The following is a 20,194-nucleotide window of genomic DNA, read 5'->3' as shown; positions in this document are numbered from 1 at the left end:
GGAAAAAATGGTTTGTGCGCCGAGCGCACGGTCGAAAAGGGTTGTTCAATATTTTCCTAATGGGTAATGGGTGTGTTTTGGGCGTAACATGCACTAAACCAATGATAGTCTTAGTCTAATCCCCTTTAAAAGCCAGTTGCGCTTGCGCTAAGTCTAATCCCTATTTAGATGATGGACTTTGTAAACTGAAAAACTAAGCGAAGGAAGAAGACCCTCAGTTTAAGAATAATGTTAAAAAATGTGTTGTTTTCATTTCAAATGGATTAAAAGCCTTTAAAAGACGTTTTCTTTCAGTCATAGAAGTACAAATAGCAGGCTTTTAATTGCTGTAAATGTATTAATATCCTACATAATCATTGTAATCTCATAAAATAATTAGCAAATATGCAAGAAAAGGTCTGTACTCTAAAAATACAAACAAGAGAAAAGAATTTACAAACGCGCGGAGAACCGAAGCGTTTCAGCACTCGAACAGCGCCATGGGATTTTTACAAAGCATTACTTAAAATGTTTCTCATCTCACCATATTTTGTATTAAAATGCATTTGCTATTTAAACAACGTGGCACTAAACATGAAAAAAATATAATTGTGATGGGTTGAAACTAGCAAAAGACACTTGAGTCGCGCATTGCACTACATTGCGCATAATGTGTTAAAAGCTTAACCCACAAAGATGTGTAAAAATGAACACATCCTTTCCAAGAGTTTACTTATTAAAAAGGTCCTAAGATGTACCATTCAGGTACAGATATGTACTGTACACATTTGTGACCCTGGTCCACAAAACTAGTCACAAGTGTCCATATTTTAAATTAGAATTTATACATCACCTGAAAGCGGAAAAAATAAGCTTTTCATTGATGGTTTGTTAGGATAAGACAATATTTGGCCGAGATACAACTATTTGAACATCTGGAATCGGAGGGTGCAACAAATAAATTAAATCCTTGGCAACACATATTTCTAATGATAAATACATTTTATATACATTTACAATAGGGAATTGACAAAATATCTTTATGGAACATATACTTAATATCCTAATGATTTTTGACACAACAAAATTGACCATTTTGACCCATACAGTGTATTGCTGGCTATTGCTACAACATACCTGTGCTACTTATGACTGATTTGTGGTCAACGGTTAAATCAGGTACCAGTATGTACCTTTTCAGGTACTAATAGAAACTCTTTATGTAGATGTATTTTCTGAAAGGGTACCACCCCAGTGACAGCTTTTGTACATTTTTAAAGTACATTTAGAGTGTACTATAACTTTCAGATCCTTTCTAATCCAAATAGATAATACAAATTTATGATTTTATTGCTTTTTTCAAGATAATTGCACTTGTTCTTCTGTTATCTGGTGTTACCTGGAAATCTCGCCTTTGTTATTTTGCCGCTGTTGTTATCAGACCTGTCATAAATGATAAAAAACAAATCAATAAAAGTGATGCTGTGATTAAAACATGATTAAATATTTTGATCAGAAATCAATACATATGCTCCTGTATATCCCCGTGGTAAAGTATTGTGTTAGCAGTGCAAAATGCAATGGGTTCAAAGGTAACACGCATGCTGATACAAAATGTATACCTATAATGCACTGTAAGTCACATTGGATAAAATTGTCTGCCAAATGCATAGATGTAATGTAAATGACACGCACATCAAAGACCCTGAAATGCTTTTAATCCAAGTCATCTATGCTAAATCAATATGCACAATAAAACTGATCAAAAATCTTCCTGCCTATTATGACACGTGTTTATTTCTCCTCATTTAATGTTGCAAGGAAAGAGACCAAGATTTTGTGCAGGTGAATCAACCGATGCCAAAAAAGATTGTTTTTGCATTCATTACATAAATAAAATGAATAAAAATAAATAAATACACAAAATAAAACAATCATATTCTCCCACTGGCCCTGTATTAGCCATTTACTGCAGAAACAAAATGCATAATTTTTTTCTAATCTTAGAGGAAGCATTTGCCCAGTTTGTGAAATAATTTAATGAAATATTCATTTTTAGATATGTTTAAATATCATTTCTGTGTTAGTCGAGCATGGCAGAATAAATGCGTACTTGTCTTGTGGCTTCATTATGTAGATAAACTGTTGAAAAATCCTGTCGTGTGTGGTATGTTCATTTAATATACACTCGTATGGCCGAACGATTACACAGCAGCCCCGAGTGTAATGCAATCTGAGGCTTCTACAAGCCCATTAGTGCCGCCCAGCTTCAGTCCTTTATTCAATCAAAACCCCTCGTTTTCGTTAAGATGGCCTTTTATATTGTAATGTCACACGTCCGTCGTAGTGATTATGATGCGTGAAGTGAAGTGTGAAAAATGTATTTTGCAATGTCTCGATCTATATCTGTCAGCTGGGCATCTCTTCTTAATGGATCATGGTCAACTGACAAATTGTTTAATAAAGTGGTTCTTGAAACCTGGCAACAGGCATTTCACACTGAATCAACTTTCTGACAGGGATTTCCTTAAAGTCTCAATCAATTGGGTTAGTTTGTTAGATTCTGTTTTAAGATGATAACGTTTTTAAGGTTTAAAGCTTTAGGCAAAGTCCCTTTAGGGAGGTCGTGCAACTAGGCACAAATCACTCTAAAAATGTCTGGGTTATTTTTAACCCATATAACCCATAATGGGTAAATATTGGACAGAACACACTCCTGGGTTAAAATAGACCCAATGATGGGTTGTTTTAACCCAGCTGCTGGGTTATTATAACCCATAGTTGCATAACAACCCAACATTTGGTCATTTTTAAACCACCATGTCCAATATTTACCCATTACGGGTAAAAAATACCCCAGCCTTTTTTAGAGTGATGTTTTTTAATGCCTCCGGGAAATTATTTAAGTCATGCAAGACTGTCCTATCTACTTCAATGGGGAAAGAGAAATATCTCTAAACTTACATTGTGTAACTTTTAGAAGGATCTCTTGTCAGAAATGCAATATAATTTACACAACTATATTGTCAGTGGTGTATAAAGATCTTACATAATGAACTCTATTGTTTTTATTACCTTAGAATGAGCCTTTTTATCTACAATGTGGGTCCAACAGTAGCCATAAACAGACAAACTGTTCTACAGAGCGCATTTCATCCACACGTTGTCTCAGACAACATGATTGTCCTTTGGCGCCTACCACATGCGTTTTGAAGTTGAGGGGTGAGCTGTTGGTTGCAACGCGCAAACTCATCACTATGCCGCAAAAATGTACACACACAACCTTTAGACAGCATGTTTATGCCCAACAATTAAACCTAACATCAGCTGTATCATAACTTTTGTTTCTTAAGCTTGTAACGATAAGCCTTATCGGCTGAGTTACAAAGATTAAAAATGGTGTCAGATTTGACTATGTGAGATTAAGAGACTTAAAAGGATGAGACAGACAAAATAAATAAATTACATGTGTGTATTTACAATCACATTGAACTTAAACAACACACTAAATCTCAAGACTGTTAAAAGAAGGGAATATATATACAACCTAAAACAATCTAAAAGTCCAAGCGTGTTAAAAGTCCAAATGTTCAAAGTTTCTAATGGTGTATATACAATCAAAGGGATAATCCACAATCCATAACTGGAAAGGTAAATCCCAAAAAAGTGAGGAAAATAAGTATTATACAGTGAGGAAAATAAGTATTTGAACACCCTAGTGTTTTGCAAGTTCTCCCACTTCGAAATCATGGAGGGGTCTGAAATTGTCATCGTAGGTGCATGTCCACTGTGAGAGACATAATCTAAAAAAAAATCCAGAAATCACATTTTTAACTATTTCTTTGTACGATACAGCTGCAAATAAGTATTTGAACACCTGTCTATCAGCTAGAATTCTGACCCTCAAAGACCTGTTAGTCTGGCTTTAAAATGTCCACCTCCACTCCATTTATTATCCTAAATTAGATGCACCTGTTTGAGGTCATTAGCTGCATAAAGACACCTGTCCACCACAAGAATCCAACTACTAACATGGCCAAGACCAATGAGCTGTCCAAAGACACTAGAAACAAAATTGTACACCTCCACAAGGCTGGAAAGGGCTATGGGGAAATTGCCAAACAGCTTGGTGAAAAAAGGTCCACTGTTGGAGCAATCATTAGAAAATGGAAGAAGCTAAACATCACTGTCAATCTCCCTCAGACTGGGCCTCCATGCAAGGACTCACCTCGTGGGGTCTCAATGATACTAAAAAAGGTGAGAAATCAGCCCAGAACTACACAAGAGGAGCTGATCAATGACCTGAAAAGAGCTGGGACCACCATTTCCAAGGTTACTGTTGGTAATACACTAAGACGTCATGGTTTGAAAACATGCATGGCACGGAAGGTTCCCCTGCTTATACCAGCACATGTCCATGCCCATCTTAAGTTTGCCAATGACCATTTGGATGATCCAAAGGAGTCATGGGAGAAAGTCATGTGGTCAGATTAGACCAACATAGAACTTTTTGGTCATAATTCCACTAAATGTGTTTGGAGGAAAAAGAGTGATGAGTACCATATCAAGAACACCATCCCTACTGTGAAGCATGGGGCTGGTAGCATCATACTTTGTGGGTGTTTTTCTGCACATGGGACAGGGCGACTGCACTGTATTAAGTAGAGGATGACCGGGGCCATGCATTATGAGATTTTGGGGAAGAACCTCCTTCCCTTAGTTAGAGCATTGAAGATGGGTCTTCCAACATGACAATGACCCGAAGGACACAGCCAGGATAACCAAGGAGTGGCTCTGTAAGAAACATGTCAAGGTTCTGGCATGGCCTAGTCAACCTCCAGACTTAAACCCAATAGAAAATCTTGGGAAGGAGCTCCAACTCCGTGTGACAGGCGACAGGCCAGAAACCCGACTGATCTAGAGAAGATCTGTGTGGACGAGTGGGCCAAAATCCCTCCTGCAGTGTGTGCAAACCTGGTGAAAACAACAGGAAACGTCTGACCTCTGTAATTGCAAACAAAGGCTACTGTACCAAATATTAACATTGATTTTCTCAGGTGTTCAAATACTCATTTGCAGCTGTATCATACTAATAAATAGTTAAAAATCATGCATTGTGATATCTGGATTTTGTGTGTGTGTGTATATATATATATGACATGACATTGCTTTTTCTAATATATGTTTGTCTTGCTTAAAGGGCGCTCACATTATAACGAGGCACCCATACCATATTCGGGCCATTGTTTTTTGTCGAGAGATAAAAGGTGTGCTTGGGTGGGTGGGTGCGTGTCGAAAGAGTTTATGATAAAATGTGTGTGTGTAAGAAAGAGACTGTGTCTTAAGACACTCACTTAACAGTAAACTGATTACACATGAGATTAAATGAGTATTGAAAGTTATTTTGACTATGAAAAACTGTTATCCAATCATAGCAGTGGGCGTTTACTTCCAAGTCGTCAATGTGGCTGATATCTTTGGTTTTTCAAAGCCTTTTTAAAATACAGGTATCCATTATTTTTACAATTAGTGTTTTGTGACACTAGTTGTGCATACATTAAACACTCAGTCCTCACCACATGTTTTAACGTTATGGTTGGTTTGGCATCTATAGGAATAGCTCTTCCAAAAATAAATATACAGAATGTTAAAAAACAAAGATGTTTGTCATTTGTAGCACTGCAATGGCCAAACATTAAAGGCGGAGTCCACGATGTTTGAAAAACGCTTTGGAAAAGGAGACGGGCCGACTACGAAAACACACTTATAGCAAATCAGCAGTAAGGAGCGTGTCTACTAACCGACATCCTTGCCGGGCTGCGTATGTGTGGGGCGGGTCTATCAACAGAAGGTCCAGATTCTATTGGGGTTAGGTGATTTCAAATATCAACAATAGGTGTGTTTGACTTCATGCGGCGCTGCGCAGACCGATCGGTGGCTGACTTGAAGCAGTGCATTCCGGTTAGTAATTTTGTCCGACTTAAAGCTGCGGTCGGCAACTTATTTTATCATATTTTTTGATCATATTCACTGAAACCAACACTATGCTCCGATAGAACAACATCAACTAGACTGTTTAAGAAAAAACCCCGCGCTTCTAGCTCCACCTGGAGCCTGTTATTTGTTTTGCAAAAATCCACCGCTCCCGGTTCATTTGGTCCAATCAGCGCAGGCTGGTTCATTTGGTCCAATCAGCGCAGGGCTGTGTAAAATCTGCCTGTCAATCACAGTACCTGCACGCGCCACAGATCCCCATCCCCCTCGCGCGCGTTACAATATCACGTGCATCCGCCTGAATTCATAGTTGTTTTGGTTTGAACAGTGTGATGGCGGAGAGAACTTTCAGTAACAAACTTCCGATTTCTCGGTTAACAACTAGAGCTAGGAAAACAACCAATGAAAAGAAGGAAACAAAGATAGAAAGCGACTGTGACCATATTAAAACTAGGATCAATATCGGACCGGCATTTGAAAGGAATCTACGAGATTTCAAGCTGGATGCAGAGCTTGCCACATTTCTTCTCAACAGGTAATTGTGCTTTATCAACCATTGATTGTATTTCAGAGTGTTATGTAAATAATCTAAGTATTCTTGCTAAGTATGCGTTCACAATAATACTTTTGCACACGCACTGACGAGAACGTGCTCTGAGGGAGGTTGCTCGGAGGTAGTGGGGGAGGGACATGAAATTGTAAACATTTGGAAACTGCTCAATCCTCCAGAGTTGCCGACGGCAGCTTTAAGCTGGCGCTGCAGGCACGTGACTGCGTCATATGGTTTTTAAGTACCGCGAGAGCGATTCGAGATCAGCCGCCTGAGTTAGCCAGCGCACGGGCTGTAATGACGACACAGCTGTTTCAAGATTGGTCGGATTCACCACATGACAACAATCACGTGTGTTTCGTGTGTATTTTCACGCCCTCAGTTCCACAAATGCTCACAAAATCACAAATCTGTATTTTTATAACAGTTAAAGCTCTTTTCATGTAGTCGCGATGTTATATTGTGTCATCTTAATCAAAATAAAATGGATAAAAAACGTAGACCCCACTACATTGGTATTTAAATAATATATGCTTATGTTGAACTATATTCTTTTAAAAACAGATCCTGAAAGACTCTTCAGTTCCACTCAAGCTCATAAACGGACATTCAAAACAGTATAATTCACTTTTTATGTAGTTTAAATCTTACAAATCATGTTTAATGCGATTAAGCAAGCAAACGGCACGTGATCAGCCATGCCTGACGTAAATGCAGCAAACTACGGGAACCACAGCGCGTCCGACTTCACGTCTCCGTTTTCAGCTCCTCCCCGCCTGCACGCGGCTAATCTCGCCGATCGGTTACATCCAGCCACAGCCGATGTCGAACACACCTATTGGCTTTCAAACATTGTGGACTCCGCGTTTAATATTCATTGTTTGAAAAACATATTTATTGTTCCATGGAAAAATATTTAATTTAAGGCAAGAGGGTGATTAAATTGCAATTCATTTTCATTTTGTGGAATTTTCATTATAAACAGAGTTTGAAATGAACCCCACCAACCTGTTGTCAAATTGCCATCCAATTTGGGAGGTTATTTTTTTATAAATTATGTTCAATTGTTAGTTTCTTGGTGAAGCTCTGTAAGCCAAATCTGAACAGTTTTAGCACAAATACTCAAATCGTGAGTCATCATGGTATATTAAATACAGCATTATTGCGCAGCATCTGCACATCTCTGTCTTACTTGAACTCACCCAACACTATGCAATAAACATTTGTGCACTAGACTCGAGAGTGACTTGAACATAAAAATCTGGCGATACTTAGCTGGTCTTACTAACCCCAGCTAAAAAGGAAGGTCACCCCAAACAACAAAGAAGAAAAAGACCAAGAGAATCATAGCAGAAGTTTTAATACCAAGTGGCAAACTGGGCATGAATGGCTCGTCTATCCATGTGCCTCAATAAGTTCCCTAGCTCCCTAGATCACAAATCAGTAGCGTGTACAGGGGCTCGGGCACTAGTAGGAACACTGGCTCAATAGGATGACTTATTTCCGTTGACGTGCTTATTAAAACCAGACATCACCACTGATATTTATTAGCAACATGCAGAAACGACATTTCTCTGACTTATTTTTTTTTACTGGTTAAAGAACAGTATAAAAACACTTTTATTATTCTGCTTTATGTAGTACAGACATTAACAAAGTCCAGTAAAAAACTACTACAGCGTTAATATTAAATAGAAAATCGATTTAATATATAAAGTAATGGAATGTATTCAATGCTTTATTTGATGTTTATTGTACCGTGTCGAATTGCTTACCAAAAAGACATTTTTGGTAAAAATGACAAGGATGAAAGAGGAAGAGAGGAGATGTAGTTTTAATAATATAAAATTCAGATTTTATAATAAATAATAATAATATATATAATAAATGTTATTAAATAAAGATTTGACATAGTTAATCTGGTTATTTTCTTTCTTTTTTTGGCTAGTAGAATTTCTGAATGGCCGGTAACTCAAAAATTTAGTAGCCAAATTTAGTAAGCTGGTGAGTGAAAAAGTTAATTTCAAACCCTGATTATAAATATTAAAAACTGTAGCAAACTTATTTTTTTGTCATTACACTTTACTTTATAAACTGTGAAGTGGAAATTTTAGCTTTAAATGCTTATCTGTAATTGGCTATATGGAAAGTAAGTATGACTTTTTCAGATAAATCATAAACATTACCTTTCCAAATGCACAGGTATAAATATATACTTTGATACATGTATACAATTAAAAAACTCTTACAGCTCTACCATACATGGTGTTTTACAGCCATTTAGATAATCATAATACTGTCAGTCTTTACATTGTAGTGCTTTATGGCAGTTTTTCAGCAGGACACAGGTTAATGGAAATAGCAGGGTCACATGGAGCTGTGTATAATTTGAAGTAAATATTCTGTTGTCAAGCACAGCTTTATAAGTACATTAAGACAATGGTATTACAATTTAAGGCAACAGATTTTTGATATCCATGTTGAAATGTAAAACTATAATTAAACGCTATAATTGGAGAAAGACAGCCGATGGCCAGTAACGTTTTGGTAAACATCAATCTTAGCCTGATCCCCTTATAAATAGTAGCTATAAATGACCCTTACAGTATAGTGAAGTCTTTACTATATAGGACTTTAAAACAATGTTTCCTGCACTCCAGTCCTCACTGAACTCCCCCCAAAATGTTTTATCCGTCTCCCTATATAAAACACCTGATTCAACTCATCAACCTCCTTCCAGAATGTTTGAAATGTCTGCCTAATTAACACACTAACAGGCTGATGAGTGGAATCAGGTGTTTTGTATAAGGACACATCTAAAACATTAGCCGTTTCTCAATACCAAGTACGCCAAGTTCGGACTTGTGTCCTTCCTAGTTCGGACTTGCAAGTTCAGACTCGGAAGAACGAACTTCTGACGCGAAATGCATTCTGGGAAACTTCGCTATCATAAGTCCACACAAGTCTCCTCTGATGCATCCTCGATAAAATGGGCGGATCAAGAACACATCCGGGGATTTTATGTGAACTTGGGCTTGATGCAAACTTTGAATTGGAACAGTACTTGGGCCGCGACTGATGACGTTTCACAAGTCCACAAGAACGCAAGTACAGACAAGAACGCATATTGAGAAACGGCTATTATGTGGGGGAGCTGTGAGGACTGGAGTATAGAGAAACGCTGCTTTAAACCATGTGGTCTAATTCATTCAACGAGAACCTCATCATACCACCATTGTGGCAAAACGTCTATTTACAGCTTCGTTTAAGCAATTTTTGTCTGGATGCCATGACACTGGCAACCTGGGAAAACAGATATGCAAGTCATGCAGATAAAAAGTGATGTTTTTTTTTAGATCAAGTAATTTGGTAGATGGAAATGGACATCAGACCACCGAACATACATATTAACTGACGACGAACTAAAGAGCCTTAAACTTTCCTACTGTATTTTGAATAAGTCAATTACCACAAACTACTTTGTAAATCTACATATCTGTTTACATTTTGATGTCAGAACTGAAGAAGGCCTATATAAATACAGCTCTAATTGGGTATTTGTGCTATGTAGGCATTGTATTACATTAAACTCATATAATGTATTTTTTATCCAAGAAACTTTTTTAAGTTGGCTTTAGTAAGAAAAAAGTAAATTGTAAGCTGACTGTCTGTTCACTAGTTTGGCTTGTTCTCTTTCATGGTGGGTTGAATTCACAGTGCACCTCTGCTGTCTGTCTCTTAGTGCACACCAGGGAGCCTGTAATTAATGTCTTTGTGTGCACTTTGGACTGCAGAGGCCATTGATAATCTCTCTCTCTCTCTCTCTCTCTCTCTCTCTCTCTCTCCCTCCCTCAGTTTGCCGTGCATACGCACCTGTCCTGAATTGAGAAACATTTAAGTAGTTACCAATACAAACACACAAGCCGTTTCTCAATATGCGTTCTTGTCTGTACTTGCGTTCTTGTGGACTTGTGAAACGTCATCAGTCGCGGCCAGTGTTGGGTGTAACTAGTTACAAAGTAACTAGTTACTGTAATAATATTACTTTTTTCAGTAACTAGTAGTGTAAGGCATTACCCGCCTGAAAATGGTAATATTATTACAGTTTTCCCGAGCTAGTTACTTGAGTTACATTTGCCAGTAGCACCTTCCTCACACAAGGCACAAAACACAGAGAACAAACGGGAAGGGGAGGAGGGTGTGAATGGAACAGTGATTGGTCTAAGTTTGGCACGAGGTATCATTTACCATCACCGATTGGTCGACACCCGGCAGCCAGCAGCACAGAGCGGCAGCGGCACACTTAAAGACAGATCGGGAAAATGGAAGCATCAACAATGGCAAGTTCTTTTTCAGAGGAAGGTTCCCAGCAACAGAAAACTAGTTTCGACGGGTGGAGATTCAGTCATATTTTATTATGTTCAACGGAAGGAAAATAACTTGACGGTGAAGTGCACACTCTTTAATGTTTCTCCGAACGCTGTGCCCCGCGTCCGGTAGCGGGTAAGGAAGCCAGCAAAATAAACATTCTTGTCCAGAAAAAAAATGTAACTAGTAATATAACTAGTAATATAACTAGTTACTTTCTCCAGGGAGTAATAAAGTAAAGTAAGGCATTAGTATTTTTGAGAGTAATATGTAATACGTAATATATTACTTTTTTGAGTAACTAGCCCCAACACTGGTCGCGGCCCAAGTACTGTTCCAATTCAAAGTTCGCATCAAGCCCAAGTTCACATAAAATCCCCGGATGTGTTCTTGATCCGCCCATTTTATCGAGGATGCATCAAAGAAGACTTGTGTGGACTTATGACAGCGAAGTTTCCCAGAATGCATTTCGCGTCAGGAGTTCGTTCTTCCGAGTCTGAACTTGCAAGTTCGAACTACGAAGGACACAAGTCCGAGTTTGGCGTACTTAGTATTGAGAAACGGCTACTGTTTCATTTTGTTCCATAAACACTTTTTGGTAATGCTTTTAATTGTGACTTCTTTGGTCATACTATGTGCAAGGTTGGAAGTTGGGTAAGTGTTGTTAAACATAAAAAAATTAAAAACTTAAAATCACCACTGTGTTGTTTTAATCCTGAATAACTTTTGAGTGGTTGCCAATGCAATGAAAGTAAATAGTTACCAAGGGCAATCAAGCTTCACAAATAACAAACGGAAAGTTTATAATAGTCTATGCAATATACAGAAATGTTATGGTTCTTTTTTGCCATTTTGAACTAAACAGTGTCCAAAAATTTTATTAAAACATAATCCATACAAACCATGTGCTACACTAGTCTGTTTATTGCTTTTTAACTTTAATTTGTGTAAATAATGTCAGACCTGTTGCAGCGTGTCTAATAGTGGAATTTTTAGGTGAACACAATGCAAATGACATGTAAACTTAAATATTTAAAACATAAACTTAAATTATTAAACTTAATTATTGAATTAAATATTGTAATTCAACCAAGGCATAATCCTGGCATAAGCTAAGCCTTGTCTGTGAAATCAGGCTTGAGTGTTCAATGCAACAGTGATTTATTGATATATGCACTTGCTCTTTTAATGAAGCTGTTAAGTGTTTGACTTTAATGACTAACATTTTCTGATCACTTTTAAACAAGTACAACAAAAGCACAGATCGATTGCATTAGTAATGTAATCACCTCTGTTTGATATCTTTTTCTTCTGCAGTTTGTAAGCCAGGGTTTTACCGATCGGCTCTTCAGACCAAAAGTTGCAGTAAATGTCCTCCCAGAAGTTTTACCACGATGGAGGCGTCTACTTCTTGTCAATGTGAGAAGGGATACTACAGGACCGACTCTGACCCTGCTAACATGGCCTGCACAAGTAAATATACCTTCATTGCACATTATTCAGTTTTCTCTGTTCACCATTTTCTCATCTTTATTTTATTTTTTATACTTTGTCAAAATGTATGTAATCAGTGTTTGCTTGTTTCCATCAGCTTTCTGCTTGTTTTTCTGTTATAATAAGCAGTTGGCCCGTATATGTGTCTGTTTACTACTTGTATTAGGCCTACATTGTAAAGTGACCTTGGGTTCTTGAAAGGTGCTATAAAAATAAACATATTTTTATTATTATTATTATTATTATTATTATTATGAACGTTATCAATAGAGATAGCCAAATAGGTTGTGCAGTAGCACTTCTGGTTACCAGATGTTTGAGTTTTGGCTTTTTTCAGATCGCTGTTCCTTTTAATTTCCTTCTAAAGGTACAAAGGCAAAAATATTAAAACCTTGAAAAGATAAGTCACATCCCTATGTACTTCTAAACATTTAGCATTGGGGTGAAAAGTTGTTTAGAGGATGAGCAAATAATTGTAAACTGATGTCATCCCCTAGAGCCTCCGTCTGCCCCACGTAATGCCATTTCTAATGTAAATGAGACCAGTGTGTTTTTGGAATGGAGTCCTCCGGAGGAGACAGGCGGCAGGAAGGACCTCACCTACAACATCATGTGCAGAAAGATCAGCGCAGACTTGGACCACTACGAGCCGTGCGGCAGCCATGTGCGCTATCTTCCCCAACAGACGGGCCTAAGAAACACCTCTGTCATGGTGGTGGACCTTCTGGCACACACTAACTACACATTTGAGGTGGAAGCTTTGAACGGAGTTTCAGAAATAACGGCTCCTTTGCGCCAATACGTCTCGCTCAATGTCACCACAAACCAAGCAGGTGAGCTTTTTAACTTTTCCTCCCATTTCAATTATTTGAAAGCTAAATAGTTGGTATGAAAGATTGGGTGAAGCTGAATATTTGAAGGGAAGCTGGAGTGAAGCTGATTATTTGGTAGGAAAGTTGGGGTGAAGCTGAATATTTCGTAGGGAAGCTGGGGTGAAGCTGAATATTTGGTAGGAAAGTTGGAGTGAAGCTAAATATCTGGTAGGAAAACTGGGGTGAAGCTGAAGATTTGGTAGGGTAAAGCCGAATATTTGGTAGGGAAGCTGGGGTGAAGCTGAATATTTGGTAGTGACGCTGGGGTGAAGCTGTTTATGTGGAAGGAAAGTTGGGGTGAAGCTGAATAATTGGTAGGGAAGCAGGGGTGATGCTGAATATTTGGTAGGGAAGCTGGGGTGAAGCTGAATATTTGGTAGGGAAGCTGGGGTGAAGCTGTATATTTGGTTGGGAAGCTGGGGTTAAGCTGAATATTTGGTAGGGAAGCTGGGGTGAAGCTGAATATTTGGTAGGGAAGCTGGGGTGAAGCTGAATATTTGGTAGGGAAGCTTGGCTGAAGCTGAATATTTGGTAGGGAAGCAGGGGTGATGCTGAATATTTGGTAGAAAAAAGCTGGGGTGAAGCTGAATATTTGGTTGGGAAGCTGGGGTGAAGCTCTATATTTGGTAGGGAAGCTGGGGTGAAGCTGAATATTTGGTAGGGAAGCAGGGGTGATGCTGAATATTTGGTAGGAAAGCTGGGGTGAAGCTGTATATTTGGTTGGGAAGCTGGGGTGAAGCTGACTATTTGGTAGGGAAGCTGGGGTGAAGCTGTTTATGTGGAAGGGAAGTTGGGGTGAAGCTGAATATTTGTTAGGGAAGCTGGGGTGAAGCTGAATATTTGGTAGAGAAGCTGGGGTGAAGCTGAATATTTGGTAGGGAAGCTGGGGTGAAGCTGTATATTTGGTTGGGAAGCTGGGGTGAAGCTGAATATTTGGTAGGGAAGCTGGGGTGAAGCTGAATATTTGGTAGGGAAGCTGGGGTGAAGCTGAATATTTGGTAGGGAAGCTGGGGTGAAGCTGAATATTTGGTTGGGAAGCTGGGGTGAAGCTGTATATTTGGTAGGGAAGCTGGGGTGAAGCTGAATATTTGGTAGGGAAGCAGGGGTGATGCTGAATATTTGGTAGGGAAGCTGGGGTGAAGCTGTATATTTGGTTGGGAAGCTGGGGTGAAGCTGAATATTTGGTAGAGAAGCTGGGGTGAAGCTGAATATTTGGTAGGGAAGCTGGGGTGAAGCTGTATATTTGGTTGGGAAGCTGGGGTGAAGCTGAATATTTGGTAGGGAAGCTGGGGTGAAGCTGAATATTTGGTAGGGAAGCTGGGGTGAAGCTGAATATTTGGTAGGGAAGCTGGGGTGAAGCTGACTATTTGAAGGGAAGCTGGAGTGAACCTGATTATTTGGTAGGAAAGTTGGAGTGAAGCTGAATATTTGGTAGGGACGCAGGGGTGATGCTGAATATTTGGTAGGGAAGCTGGGGTAAAGCTGTATATTTGGTTGGGAAGCTGGGGTGAAGCTGACTATTTGGTACGGAAGCTGGGGTGAAGCTGTATATTTGGTTGGGAAGCTGGGGTGAAGCTGTATATGTGTAAGGAAGTTGGGGTGAAGCTGAATATTTGGTAGGGAAGCTGGGGTGAAGCTGTATGTGGAAGGGAAGCTGGGGTGAAGCTGACTATTTGGTAGGGAATCTGGGGTGAAGCTGAATATTTGGTAGGAAAGCTGGGGTGAAGCTGTATATGTGAAAGGGAAGTTGGGGTGAAGTTGAATATTTGGTAGGGAAGCTGGGCTGAAGCTGGATATTTGTTAGGAAAGCTGAATATTTGGTAGGGAAGCTGGGGTGAAGCTGTATGTGGAAGGGAAGCTGGGGTGAAGCTGACTATTTGGTAGGGAATCTGGGGTGAAGCTGAATATTTTGTAGGAAAGCTGGGGTGAAGCTGTATATGTGAAAGGGAAGTTGGGGAGAAGCTGAATATTTGGTAGGGAAGCTGGGGTGGCATGGAATATTTGGCAAGGAAGCTAGGATAAAGCCGAATATTTTATAGGAAAGCTGTGGTGGAGCCGAATATTTGGTAGGGAAGCTGGGGTGAAGCCAAATATTTGATATGTTTAAAATAAAAGTTTTAAAATAAAGACAATCACGTAGTAGTTCACTGCTGCACATGCAGTAAGAATATAAATAAATAAATTAATGTAGATATCATAGCTTAAATAATGTAGTCTTGAAATATCTTAAAAAATATTTGAGGTCATACTGAAGTCTGATTATTTATTGCAGGTTTGAGCACAGGTTAATAAGTTGTTGAGAGCTCCTACAGTATATATGAGACACTAGATTAGCCTAATAACGTGACATTCATTTAAACATAAATTTTACATAAATGGTATAATTTATTGAAGCAACTGAGAATGTTGTTTCTCGGCATGTGGATGTTTTTTTTACCGCTAAAGGGGAGTTTGGGAACTTGTACAACAAGCATAGATGACGACATCCCTTAGTTTGCTCAATGGCGCACGAGGGTAAGCTAATCTTGCATTTAGAAATGACACTGGTAGTGATTATCTCTGACCAATCAGTGATCTGCAGTGTTACACATTACGTTATAGTATCAATAGTTCTTGCTTGGAACCTCAACCAAGGTGGCACTAAAAAGGTATCGGCTACTAGGTACTGTACACTGTGGAAACCCCCCAAAAATGAGCTGTACTGAACTGTACTATCTAATTGAAAAGTGCCATTAGATTACAATGGTCTTGTCATGAGCAGGAAAAATATCAAAAGCAAAGTATCAAGGAATGGCCGGCAAAGTATTTCGGAGGTGCATGTAATTCCACTTTTAAGAGAGGACAAACATATTTTGATCTATATAGAGTAAAGTGCAATGATATATCATAAACAATAAAACCATGGACATTTATTAAGAAAGCAAATAGTGCTTAAATATTTTTTTATAGTCTCTGGTTAGGCAAACCCTCATAAAACTCTTGTCTTTTATTTTCAGAAAAATTCTACTAGCTCTTTCTTTAAAGCCATATAAGTCAACAGCAAATGTCAGTGAACACTTTGCTAATAAAGTAATAAAAATCAAAGTCTTTATCTCATGCAGTATATTTTGCTGGAGAATTAGACCAACATACGGATTAATTTAGCATTTTTATTCTTTGCATTGCAGTGCAAATATGCATAAGTTTCCACGCTTGCAATGTGACTCCTGAGTCACATATACAGTAGGCATATGTAAAGTAATAGAGGGTACCTCGTCCTAAATCCTTTTCAGTAGTGGTACCTCTGCTGACTGCTATTGACTTTTCATTAAGCTAATAATGGCCTTAATGGACCCAGAAGCATAATCTGCTTTATCTGAAAGAGGGTCTGTAATTGCTCAGGATTGCCCAGAGACTGTGGGGAGGGACTCTGTCTGGAGTGTGTGTGTGTTATGGAAGTGTTAGTGTTGATAAGGCACCTTTGAAATGAGGGATTTTGCGTGAGGTTCCACCAGAATACTGAGCACTTTGCTTCTGCGGCCATGATAATTCATTTGGTCGATGTGTCGAGTAGCGGCTGTGTTTTATGTGAATTGGATGGCTGGAGGCTAAGCGTGAGGTTTGGCTGGAGTTCTGAGACTAGACGCGCTCACAAAGGTGCTTGACTTTCTGAACCTGAATCAGTATTGAAACATCAAGGCGATATACAGGCTTCCTCTGTGTCGCCTAATTGGAAATCACTTTCTCATTATCTTGCATTTGTCTTTTCTTATTTAAACCACACTCTGTGTATGAAGTGCCTAGATTACATGCTGGTATTTTATTCCTAACAAACACAAAATGGGTCAAAATATAACGATCAACTGATCATTTGAATGTGTTAAATAATTTCTGGGTTTGTCCCTTTTGACCTAATGAAAAAAACCCAGCATTTTTTGTAACGTTTAATTGCTTTGTTTAATTTAATTGACTTAGTGTTAAGTGCTATCCATTAAGTCTTAAACAGAAAGACTGCAGTTTAGTAAAATGTTTTCTTTGCAGTATCATCTATAATAATAAGTTTTATTTATTTATTTATTTTTTGTAAAAAAAAAAATCTGTTACTTTAAAATGTTTTCCAATACCGTTAAAACAATCTAAAAATGTCAGGGTTATTTTTGACCCATGTTGGGTAAATATTGGACAAAACATATGCTGGGTTAAAAATGACCCAACGTTGAGTTGTTGTTATGCAACCATGGGTTATAATAACTCAGCAGTTGGGTTAAAACAAACCAGCAGTTTGTTTTAACCCAGCGGTGTGTTCTGTCCAATACTGACCCAACATGGGTCAAAAATAACCCAGACATTTTTAGAGTGACCAAATTTAAGTTTATCATAACATGTAAATCAGTGATATTAACTGTAAAATAACTAGGATTGTAAATGCAATGTTAAATTCATAGTTAAGCAAATTTGCATCCTATATTATTAATAATAATAATTGTAAATTTTGTAACAATATTATATAATGTTGGATTGTGATAGGTTTCTAAAACGGAGAATTTATGAATATACTGCATTTTATGCATTTAGCAAATGCATTTATCCAAAGCAACTACACTTTTAAAAATTCTGGGATATTTTCAACTCAGTGTTGGGTCAAAAAGGGACCCAGCCTTTGTTTGTTTTTTTTACCCAAAAATGTTTATATTTGATCCAACAAGGGGTTTAAACAGCCTAGCCTGTTGCGTTGAAACAACCCAGCATAGGTTAAATTACATCCCAGCCTGCTGGGCTTGACCCTTTTTGACCCAACACTGAGTTGAAAATAACCCTGCATTTTTTAGACTGTAGGTATACATTTTTCAGCAACTGTGTTCCCTAGGTTCAAACCCATAACCTTTTGTATTGCTAATGCAATGCTCTCCCTATTATCCTATCCTGTATCCTATTATATTTAATACTGTTTATTATGTTGCCATTGTGTGTTATATGGCATGTACTGTATACACTTTCCTTACAACAAAAGTATAGTCATGCTTTAAAATATACAGAATTTAATATACAGGAAGTACATAACAGGAATAGCCCATCTACCAAATGAAAATCATAGTGTTGCCCATTGAGTTCTTATTTTCTGTATTGAATGTAGTGAACATCAAAGCTTTTCCAAATAAATCAAAAACTTCAAAATATGGTGCAGTGCTATGTACTTACTGTACAGACCTGCATTACTGTGCCACAATAACCAGCGCAGGTGTTGCAGCAGCTCTTAAGGCTAAACCATTTGTTTTCACTTTCCCATTTGGGTAATCCATTATCCACCAAGGGCTTTTTGTGTAACCTTTATGTACGATTGCCTAAATTAGGGAGAAATATTTAACATAATATTTGCGCCTATTTCCGCACTAATACGTCTCTGTCATAAAGGCAATGCAGATGCGGCTCGGATTTGTACAAAAACAGTCTTAGGGTGCTAATTTATTTCACTGATACAGTACAGTATTTTCCCCCTAAAGAGATAACCTCAACATCTGCTCAGCTCATTAAGTTATTCTCAGTTCAACAGAGGAATTATGCTCTTTAAAACACTATTAATTACGACAGGCAAAATGATCATTTTTGCGACGCAAGACCGGCTGCCACACAGTCAACATAACTTGTGTGCGGAACACTAGCATGCTAACGCACATCTTTACAAAGACGCAGATGATATAAATTCGGGTTTTACTTCAGAAGTGGTGAGATTTTGTAAAACCGAGAGAGGCTCGCGTAGGATGATCAAATGCTCGCTAATTTTCAGCGTTTTCAAGCGAGCAGGATTTCAAAACAAACTGAATAGTTTGCAGGTGCAAGTGATTAGCGCTTTGCATTGGCAAGCCTCTGAAGTGCTTTCTCTGATAAATGTCGACAGACTCGTGAGTGGAGGCTGTTTTTGTGGAATTATTTCGTAAGCCTCCGCTATTTGCTCATCGAGAGCTAAGTATGTGACGTTTTGGTCTAAAAAGAGTTGTGACAGTGAGTATCCTCAAAGCCTCTCAGCAAAACTCTTCTGGCAAACGGCTGTGAACACTTCAACTCATCACATCCGTAAGTGGATCCCTTGACTTGAAAGCGGATTTGCAGATGGTGATCTAAACACTCATATTAACACTCATATATTTTGCTGAGATAAAATATAACCTGAATAGTTTCATATTCATCTGTTGGACGTTAAATTGTGATGTTGGATATTAGGCCATAAAGGGTTGTACCTTGTCATGGTCCATTAATTTCCTGTAGCTCGCTTGTTAAATCTCAGAAAAAAGGTACAAATGCTGTCACTGGCCTTTTAAAAAGGTCCTAATTTGTACCATTTAGATATAAGTACCTAAATGTATCTTTATGGTATATTTTAGAGTTAGTTTTCTTGCATGTCCTGGGGACAGAAATGGCACAGATTCGGTGGAATGGCCCAGTACTTTAATTTTCTAAGAGCGCATTAGCAACGCACAGGTTAGATTCCAAACAAACACACAAACAGTATCGAAATGTATGTTTTAAATGTACTGTAAGTTTCTTTGGATAATGGCATCTACTTAATGCATAAACGTAGATTGGAAGATTTCAAATAATTATCTTATGTCTTCACTAACATAGATAAACATAAATATTAGAATATTTAGTAATATTTAGAAATGTTTATACAGTACCACAGTACCCTCAACATACTACATGAGCAAGAATAAATCTTTCCGTCTGTGCTCTTGTATAGAGACACATGTTGTACGTTGAAGGGCACGTGTTTGGCAGATACTTTTCGAATATATTTCATAGCCCATAGTTGCATGCCTCTGGCTGGCACAGTCCTCTGCTGGCAAGAGCTATATCTCAGACCTAGATTTGGCCAATGGGTCACTTGGCTCTGCCAGGGCTTTTTCATCTTATTCCTCAGCAGGGCTCCCCAAACAACACTTGTTTACAAACAAGCGGCCTG

General features: G+C 38.3%; 1 protein-coding gene across 2 annotated transcripts in view; it reads left to right on the top strand.

The window, feature by feature from the left end:
• Window positions 1-20,194, top strand: part of LOC129447561 (ephrin type-A receptor 5) — an 89,271-nt gene that overhangs the window by 36,872 nt on the left and 32,205 nt on the right. For both annotated transcript variants that reach the window (XM_055209321.2, XM_055209320.2), the window contains exons 4-5: window positions 12,209-12,364; window positions 12,883-13,218. In XM_055209321.2, the coding sequence (XP_055065296.1) occupies window positions 12,209-12,364; window positions 12,883-13,218 (492 nt within the window). The remainder of the gene's footprint in view (window positions 1-12,208; window positions 12,365-12,882; window positions 13,219-20,194) is intronic.

This window comes from Misgurnus anguillicaudatus, chromosome 12 (genome assembly GCF_027580225.2).
Source record: "Misgurnus anguillicaudatus chromosome 12, ASM2758022v2, whole genome shotgun sequence".
In the NCBI taxonomy this organism is placed as follows: Eukaryota; Metazoa; Chordata; class Actinopteri; order Cypriniformes; family Cobitidae; genus Misgurnus; species Misgurnus anguillicaudatus.
The sequence above is the reverse complement of the archived record's forward strand: the minus strand, read 5'-3'. Positions and strand labels throughout refer to the sequence as shown.